Source organism: Stegastes partitus, unplaced genomic scaffold (assembly GCF_000690725.1).
Source record: "Stegastes partitus isolate 25-593 unplaced genomic scaffold, Stegastes_partitus-1.0.2 Scaffold852, whole genome shotgun sequence".
NCBI classification, from domain to species: domain Eukaryota; kingdom Metazoa; phylum Chordata; class Actinopteri; family Pomacentridae; genus Stegastes; species Stegastes partitus.
The window spans coordinates 279,317-288,384 of NW_007578583.1; the positions used below are offsets into that span (position 1 = coordinate 279,317).

The 9,068-nt window shown below is 46.1% G+C and overlaps 1 protein-coding gene across 1 annotated transcript in view; it reads left to right on the forward strand.

Moving 5' to 3' along the window:
• crb1 (crumbs cell polarity complex component 1) overlaps positions 1–9,068 on the forward strand; it is a 27,305-nt gene that overhangs the window by 10,502 nt on the left and 7,735 nt on the right. The window contains exons 3-9 of the mRNA XM_008293029.1: positions 527–722; positions 849–988; positions 1,759–1,941; positions 3,675–4,634; positions 6,363–6,913; positions 7,234–7,399; positions 8,105–9,047. Coding sequence (XP_008291251.1) covers positions 527–722; positions 849–988; positions 1,759–1,941; positions 3,675–4,634; positions 6,363–6,913; positions 7,234–7,399; positions 8,105–9,047 — 3,139 coding nt within the window. The remainder of the gene's footprint in view (positions 1–526; positions 723–848; positions 989–1,758; positions 1,942–3,674; positions 4,635–6,362; positions 6,914–7,233; positions 7,400–8,104; positions 9,048–9,068) is intronic.

Below are 9,068 nucleotides of genomic sequence, written 5' to 3' on the forward strand. Positions count from 1 at the left end.
CTCGGACCCTAATCATGATGACTGACGGCTCAGATTGGAAGTAACTTTTAAAAAATGTGTATGAATATGGTTTGAAATCCCACTAAGTCTGCTTCATTTAATTGCTTCAACTAGTTTAACCCTTACTGATGAATCAATATGCTAAATGACAGATGTATGACTTTATCTAAACATGCGTGAGGGATTCAGTGGTTCAGGTGTTCACACTGCTGGTTTTGTTCCATTTACGCAACAGAAAAGTTCATTTTACAAGGTGTGTTTTTTTAAAATTCTCATTGTCCTCCTCCTCATTTGCATAAAGGTAGACCTATTGAGACCAACAGTGCAGGACACTTTAAAGTACATCCCGTATACAGTGTGTTGTTTGTGACTGTTAGTGTGACAAACAACAGCAAAGAGGAGCCTTGCTGCGAGATAAAAGCACAATCCGCACACGATCACAGCCGATCCACATAAAAGCTTTGTTCACGTCCGCCCCACCTGGCTCGTCCGCCCTTTGACATCTGCACTGCTTTGATGTTCACAGGGACCACTTGTGAGGTCCAGATTGACGAGTGTCAATCACAGCCGTGTCTCAATGGCGGCAGTTGCCATGACTACGCCGGAGGCTACGGTTGCACCTGCCTATCTGGTTTCCAAGGACACTGGTGCGAAATCGACATCGATGAGTGCCAAGAGCAGCCGTGCCAGAATGGGGCTCTTTGTATGGACGGGGTGAATGAGTGAGTATCCCTGGTCTCTGGAAATAAGCAGCTCTTACATATAAACGCAGACCGAAGGGAAAACTGTGAAACATCCCATGAATGCGATTCATAAATCATAAGTGTCTCGTTGTGTGATTGTGTCAGATACAGCTGCGACTGCTCTCATACAGCCTTCACCGGCCCACACTGCGGGACGCCGCTGCCGCCGTGCTCCTCTGAACCCTGCTTTAACAGTGCCATCTGTAAGGACGACCAGGGTAACTACACCTGTGAGTGCTGGCCTGGTGAGTCAAGCACTGCTGCTTCTTAGTTAATATCACGTATGAGTGACCTGTGGTTTTAAAGGGGACTTTGAAAGATCTGGAGACAACAGGGGTAGATGAGGAGACAAGTGCAACACAAGAATGAGCAAAGAGAGAAAGCAGTAGAACAGTGTTGGATAAATCAAGTGTGTGTACGGTTGTATACTCACTGCAGTATCGGACTGTTCACATTGTGTGTGTCTACAGGTTTCTATGTGGCAATGTGTGACTCAGTCCATAGCACTAAACAGACATTTATAATGAAATATAATTAGCAATTTGTCTGGGACAATCAGACTCTATTAGCTAATATACAGTCGTCCTCAAATGTATTCAGACTCTTCTATTAAAGAAAAGGCAAAATTCACAAAAGTCACTCAAATAACTAGAAACTGAAAAAAGTAATAATAAATAAAAATGTGCAAAATTGTAATTTAGTGAAATAAGACATTACTTTTGAATTGTGGTTGAGAAGAATAATTTAAAAAAAAAAAGTTTATGGGCACATCGTGCTTGTTTGCTTGTTTTCTAGAATTAAAAAAAAATAAAAAATTCTGTTCACAGTTCAAATGCAATGGCAGGATTTTTTATTTATTATAACCTTTGTCAGCTTATTTCAGTGATAGCTGCTTTTTTCCTTCTTTAAAGGGAGGGTATGAATACATCTGAGGACGACTGTATATTGGTATCATATGTGCTGTTGATTTTACACATTATTCATGTCTGACACACCACCTTCCTCCTCCTACCAGGGTTCGAGGGCCGTCACTGTGAGATAGACATCAGCGAGTGCAGCAGCAGTCCTTGCCTGCATGGAGGCAGCTGCATCGAGAGGTCATGGCAGGCTTTGTACGGCAGCGAGCCTCTGCTGCCTGAACACTACGACCAGCGACAGGCTGCAGGTTACGTGTGCAGCTGTCCTCCAGAAACAACAGGTAGTCCTCAAATGAGTCCAACTGAATTATGTGTTTGACAGTTCTTCGGTGACAGAATCTGTTACATTCTACCAGACAGGCACTGATTTACACTGACACACCTACAAAAATCCCCAGTTGTGTTGTGTCTGTGAACAGTGTGTGTAGTTTGATGTTTAATTTGAGAAATGAGTAGTTTCTGATTGAATGTTCGGTACATATTACATGCAGACTAACTTTTTTCTAAGTAAGTTTATTGGTCACCATGTTGGTTACTCAGAAAACTGGCCCCAAGCGCCGAGTACCCACCACAGGTGTACGTGTTGACTTCACAAACTACATTATTAGTTTGTTCAAGTCAGCAAAATACAAGAAAAACTACTGTCAGAGTGGACAAGAGTCAGACGAGGAAAAATGAACAGTGAAAGCAAACTCTTGGCCAAAAAACTGACAGTGCTGGCTGTGGAGTCTGCTTTTGACTTTGTGGTGTTGAGGATGTGACCCTTTAAAAGCGGTTTGTGTCAGGACTTTGATGCCCCCCAGTGGTTAGTATTAAAAAGAAACTGTGAGAACTCATAAGCTGAGCCAATTTTCACCTGAATGTCTCAGTAATTTGAAGAAAAACAGCAGCCTTTCTAATTATTGTAATGCTGTTTTCATCTTATCTCTGTTGTGTAATGGTTGAGTTGGACAATCAATAACGAATCAATAAAACTGTATCTGTATTTAGGTCGTGGATATTTGGTCAGCAGGTAATATTATTGATTCTCTTGGCGCTCTATTTAAATTACTACCGTTTGCATTTATAGAGAGCAAATTATTGGCGCCTCAATATCTGGACGGAGACAGTTTGGAGGGATGTTGCATCAAATTCTACTTTTCTGTTGCAAAACCTGAAAATTCTCCTTACACAACACTTGATCCTGCAGCGGAGGTAAGACTGTGAGCCGCTGCCTGCTCAAAGTTGTGTTCTAAAAATTGACTCTCTGCCAGTCGCAGTGGCACTGATTCAGTAAGGTGGCCAAATAGCATTAGCTTAATCCCCAGGATCTGGCTTTACTGGTCTCCTGACTGGAGCTATTCAGCCCTTCGTGGTTTAGAGGAGTAGACAAGGAGTCGACCTCCAGCAGGATGGCCTGTACGCGCACCAGCTGATATGGAGCACTTAGACAAGTTTGGGGCAACTGTGGGGGAAAACGTGACGGCATGATGTGGAAACCTGCACCATGGATTTGGGGGATTTTGTTGCTTGGAACAGGTAACATCAGAACTTGTTTTTGTATAAGTAGACTGTCTATAGCGGTTACATAATAGGTGTTCAACTCCTCTGTTCTTTTATCCTTCCTTCCCACCAGTTGCTGAAGCAGCAATACGCCTGTTGTTACGTTATTTTTCAGAAGCGATGATTTTTGCAGACAAACAGAGAAAAAATGCTGAGGCCAATAACTAGACCAGTCATTTCAGATCAGGTGACGCTAACTCTACTACGCATGGATCAGGGGAAGGTGGTAGTTATCTCAGAGGTACCAAAGAAAGAGAAAAAAAACACAGGAACCATGATACACAAAAAACAACACGTTGAAGGAAAAAGGAATCTTTGTGCTTATGAGATGAGCAAAACAAGCAATACACAGAGAAATGATGGTTTTAGTGAGCAGAACAATCCAAAACAAACATGTTTTCAAGCTGTTTAATGACACAAGTAACAAGAGTTTATATGTTTGTGGGACTTTATGATATTCTTCTGCTCACAGGTTCCCTCTGCCAGGAGGTGATCGACCACTGTGAGTCCAGTCCGTGCCAGAATGGAGGCAGATGTGAGAGCAGTGCCGGACGCTACGTCTGCCACTGCCTCAGACAGAGTCATGACGGCGTCCTGTACGGAGGTGTGAACTGCGATGTGAAGCTGGTGGGCTGTGAGGGCCATGAATGTCAGAACCAAGGCTCCTGCTCACCGTTCCTGCTGGACGGGACTCACGGATACACCTGTTCCTGCTCACCTGGCTACACTGGACCGCTCTGTAAGACCTCCACCACCTTTTCCTTTGAGCGCAGAGGCTACTTGCTGCTGCAGAGTCCCCTGGTGGATGCCAACTGCAACATCACCCTGAGCTTTAAGACTGTCCTGCCCAGAGCGGTGTTGTTCCAGAGGAACACCAGGGGACTGCTGCTGAGCCTGGAGCTGGATGGGGGGGAGCTACGTCTCACGCTGAGCAGAGTGGCCTCGGCAGGGGCTGAAGCAGAAGTCCTCAGCCAGGTTCTGGAGATTTCGCACAACGTCACAGATGGAGAGTGGCATTCTGTAGAGGCTGTGCTCGGAAACTGGCTGCTCAGCCTTAAACTGCTGGATGATGCTCGGAGCTGTTCAAGCCAGTCGTGCCACAAGGTGGCCCCAGTCCAAGGCACCCTGGCCGGGCTCGTGTCGTCTCCTCAGAGCACTTTTGTTGGAGGAATACCTCAGGACTCAAAAGGCCGCAGCGGGCAGTCTGCCCTTCCTGCATTCATTGGATGCATGCGGGATGTGTTTGTGGACTGGCAGCTCATCGTCCCTGAGGAATGGCTGAGCGACTCCGCTATTAATGTGTCCCCCGGCTGCAGCCACAGGGACCGCTGCCTGGATGTGCCGTGCCAAAACAGAGGACAGTGTGTAAACCTGTGGCAGAGCTACCAGTGCCGGTGCCCAAGGCCTTACGAGGGGCAGGACTGTGAGGAGGGTATGTTTACAACTGTGACACAAGAGACTAGATAGGAACTGAAAGGCCAAACAGCGGCAGCACGGTGAACATGTGGAGTAGGTTTAGTGTTTTACTAAATCTACTGTACAAACAAAACATGTGAGGACGTTTATATGATTCAAACACCAAAAACAGACATAAAACTCACAAGAATCCTCAGGCTTTAAGCGTACCCGTTTAATAAAGATAGGAGCAAAGCGCACTAGGTCCATATCACTACATTTACCAAGTAAGTAATCAAATAACATCCTCACTTGCTGATGTGTAGCAGAGATAATGGTGCAGGCCAATCAAAAGACACGGTAAAGGACGGAGGCAGAGATCCTCTTATCTGACGCACTGGATTAAGGATGAAAGAGATTCTATTTTTGAAATAGTCACAACATGCAAGGAAACATCCCACTGTTCAGCAGATTGTTGATTACTGCGATGAAGACATTAGAAACTGAGTTATAAACATGTTGCAGCTGCAGATTTCACTAATGTTGAAAGCTGAGAATGTCCAGTAGGTTAGTTTTTCCACCGTGGATATCTATAGCCATTTGAGTCTATCAAAGAAGATTACTGGTGCCTGATGGGATGTTTCCACACACATTTACTTACATGAGCACAATTACAAACACCTACATGCACATTAAAGCTTTTATAAGCGTTTATGTAACTTGTCAGATACTCTGTGCCCTTTACGTGTCTGGCCTGTTTAATAAGGTGACCGACCCACAGTGGAAAGTGCTGACAGTGGACACAGAACATACACTTCATGAGGGCTGGTGGCTGTTCTTCTTCTCTTTTGGGACCTCATCATAAACTGCTTAAATGTCTTTTTCCTGCAGTTGGAAAAACATTTTGCAAATACAAAAATCTGTTATAAACTAAATGCTCTTTCAGTCGACAATATTTAGGTTTAGTGGTCAGAACAGATACCAAAAAAAAGACTTATTTTAGACCCTCTGCTGAAGGTACAAACATAATAAATTTGAGCATAATAGATTTGGGAGGTGCTATTAGGTTACATGCACCCCAGCTCACGTCTTTGATTAACCCTTTATAGGACACTCCTTGAAATAACCAAGGTTGTTATTAAAGGATATTTCAAGACATTTTTACTTTTGTGACTTAAAAAAACAACAACTTGCAAATCAGGATGAATAAAGTTACCATATATGGTAATTTGCTCGTCTACGGTTTAAAAAAAGGGGGATTTATAATAAATAAAAGAAAATACATTTATTTAGAAACATTTTACTTTGAGGTAATGATACACAACCAGTAACAAAGTATTTATAAAGTTCATTTAGTCACGTTGTTCTTGGGGAGGTGGTTTTGGCACGAATCTCAAAACAATAAATCAAAGTGGAGTTCAGTGCAAACCAGTAACAAAGCATTTATAAAGAGCCTGGAACATTTGTTTTGTTGAAGGTAGTGATAGTGGCACTAATATAAAAACTAAAGTGCACACGGTTCTTCAACCTAAAGGAGAGGAACAGGGCGGCCATGTTGAAGGAAGTTACCAAATATGGTCACTTGCCCCATAAAGGGTTAAGTCCGGTATTTGTGTTTATTTTAAAGGATGGCAAATGAACTGTGATCTCAAATTATATGGGTCACAGTTAATAATCTCAGAATGCATGTTGCTGAAAAGTTTTGAATTTTTTTTTCTTAATGCCATCGTTGTGTTATTTCATCTTGTACGCCGTCTTGTTGCAGAACATGTGACGGCCCGCTTTGGGAACGAAGACTCTCACAGTTACGCAGCGTTCACTGTCACCGATGATCTGGGTCACACGCTCTCCATCTCCCTCTTCCTGCGCACACGGAGGCAAAGTGGATTCCTCCTGGCGTTTGCCAACAGCAGCAGCCAGTACCTGCACATGTGGCTGGAGGACGGCAGGGTCACGGTGCAGCTCAATAACTTTGAGAGCGTGAAGGTGGAGAGCACGATCGATGATGGAGAAGTCCACTTTGTGAACCTGGAGGTGGCGACGGGTCGTATGACGCTGTACGTAGCGGCAGAGAAACAGGGCGAGGTGGAGGTGAGGGCTGTGGACGTCCGAGCAGGTGATACGGTGCATGTGGGAGGCCTGCTGGAGACGAGGGCGACCGCAGTGTTTGGTGGATATTTCAAAGGCTGCATCCAGGACCTGAGGATCAGCGACAGGAGGCTGCAGTTCTTCGGGCTGGATACCTCGGTGAGATCTTATCCTCTTGAGCTCATGGAAAATGTGACCGCTGGCTGCTCTGGAGACAACACCTGCAGTGTAAGTGACCACCCGGGACACAGACAGTGTTTTCAGCGCTGGCAGAGTAACATGTGCAGGCATAAGCACGACCTGAGCACAAGTTAATTGTGTATCTCTAAACAAGACCTGATGTAGGTCTTGGAAGGTCCTCTTATACTGTAAAGTCACATCTCAGTAATGTTCAGCACATAACAGACTTACAAAGAGAATGATCAGGATTCACAATGCACATACAGTAAAAATCCAAATAACGACAGCAAATACAAAGTGAATTAACATTCTGTCATCTAAATGTATCAAATGGATAAATAAAGAAACTCCCTTTATCGATTTCTCAGAGGAACCCATGTCTAAACGGAGGAATGTGCTTCTCCAAGTGGGACGACTTCTCCTGCACCTGCCCCCCCAACACATCGGGGCGCCGCTGTGAGGAGGTCCGGTGGTGCGAGCTGTCGCCCTGCCCCTCAGACGCAGAGTGCAGGATGCTGAACCAGGGCTACCAGTGTAAGTGACCTCCCAGACTTCAGCAGCTACAAGTAGAGATGTCACTTGAAACGACTCTACGTGAAACCTTCATTATGTTCAGGCTGCAAATCGTGGTTTGACCTGAGCAATGAGGGCGCCGCATTAGAATATTTACCCATTATGTAAACAGTTTATTTTCCCGTAGCTGAGTGTAAGTCTCTGGGGATAAAATTTGCTGCCTTCTTAGCATTTCTTACTTAACGTAAAAGCCCTTAAATCCCTGAACATGGAGTAAAATGTACGTTGCCTAATCTTTGACCTTGTTTGTGGAATTAGTGGTTATTGTCTCGTTTGGCTGCTGTGTAACGCTCTTAATAATATACCGGCCTCAATCTGTCCACACGGTTTTCTGCAGGTGCTCCGTAAAGACGGATTGGCCTGAAGCCAGCTTATTCTTTTTTTTGCTGGGATTAGTGAATATTGGTCATGTCTTATAAGCCGCCCCATTGTCATCGATGAGCTCATTGTGAAACACCCGCCTGCTTCTTAAGGGTCGTCCCAGTAAATGGACTTCAGTGTTATCAAACAGATAGATGCGGTAACACTGCCTGTTGATGGTCAGTCATTGGGAAACTGGTTGTTGTATCCTTATGCCAGCCAAAAATTCTAAAAAAGAACTGACAAAACTATGAGACAAAGTAGATGTGTAAAGAAATACACAGATGTTCTCTCCTGATCTTCTAGGTTACTCCAATGCGACCTTCCTGGACGACAGCACCGTGTTGTCCTACCGGGGAAACGGCCACATATCCCGCAACCTCACCAACCTCTCTCTGGACCTGCGCACACGGAAGCGTAATGCAGCGATCCTACACGCAGAGAAGGATTCGGCTTTCATCACGGTCTCCATCCAGGATGGCTTCCTCTTCATGGAGCTTCAGAGCTCCTCCGCAGGTGGCGGCAAGGTGGAGGAGGAGCAGGAGGGCGTGTCTACGATCAGCCTAAGCAGCAGGAGGAGTGTCAGCGATGGAGAGTGGCACAGTGTCCATTTGTTCATGGCAGCACCGTGGGCACAAACCTCTCGGTGGACTTTGGTTCTGGATGAAGACATAGAGGAAGCCAGCACTTCCAGGAGCCAAGGAGGCAACCTGGACTTCCTCCGACAGGGAGTGGACATCTTCTTAGGGGGCCTGGCTCCTGAAGCCGGCTGGTCTCTGGCTGGTTGTCTGAGCACCGTGGAGCTGGGCGACATTGCCCTGTCTTACTTCGGCTCCTCTGATGTGAACCTCCCACGGCTGCAGGAGGAGCAGTTCATCCAGACGTCCCCGAGTCCAGCTCTCCTCGGCTGCGGCGGGGCCCCGGTGTGTGAGCCCAACCCCTGTCTGAACGGAGGGGAGTGCCGGGACCTCTTCAACGCCTACAACTGCAGCTGCGCCGAGGGTTGGGCCGGGAGGCGCTGCGACTTCTTCCTGGACACCTGCGCTTCGAACCCCTGCGTTCACGGCAACTGCAGCGTCAACGGGCTGACGTACGAGTGCGGCTGTGAGTTCGGATACACCGGTGTGGACTGTGAGGAAGAGGTCGATGTGTGCGACAACCACCTGTGTGCTCACGGAGGCACCTGTCTGCACGGGCCGGACAGGTACGCCTGCCTCTGCCCCGAGAACTACACCGGACCCCTCTGCAAGTAAGAAAACACAGAAAAGCA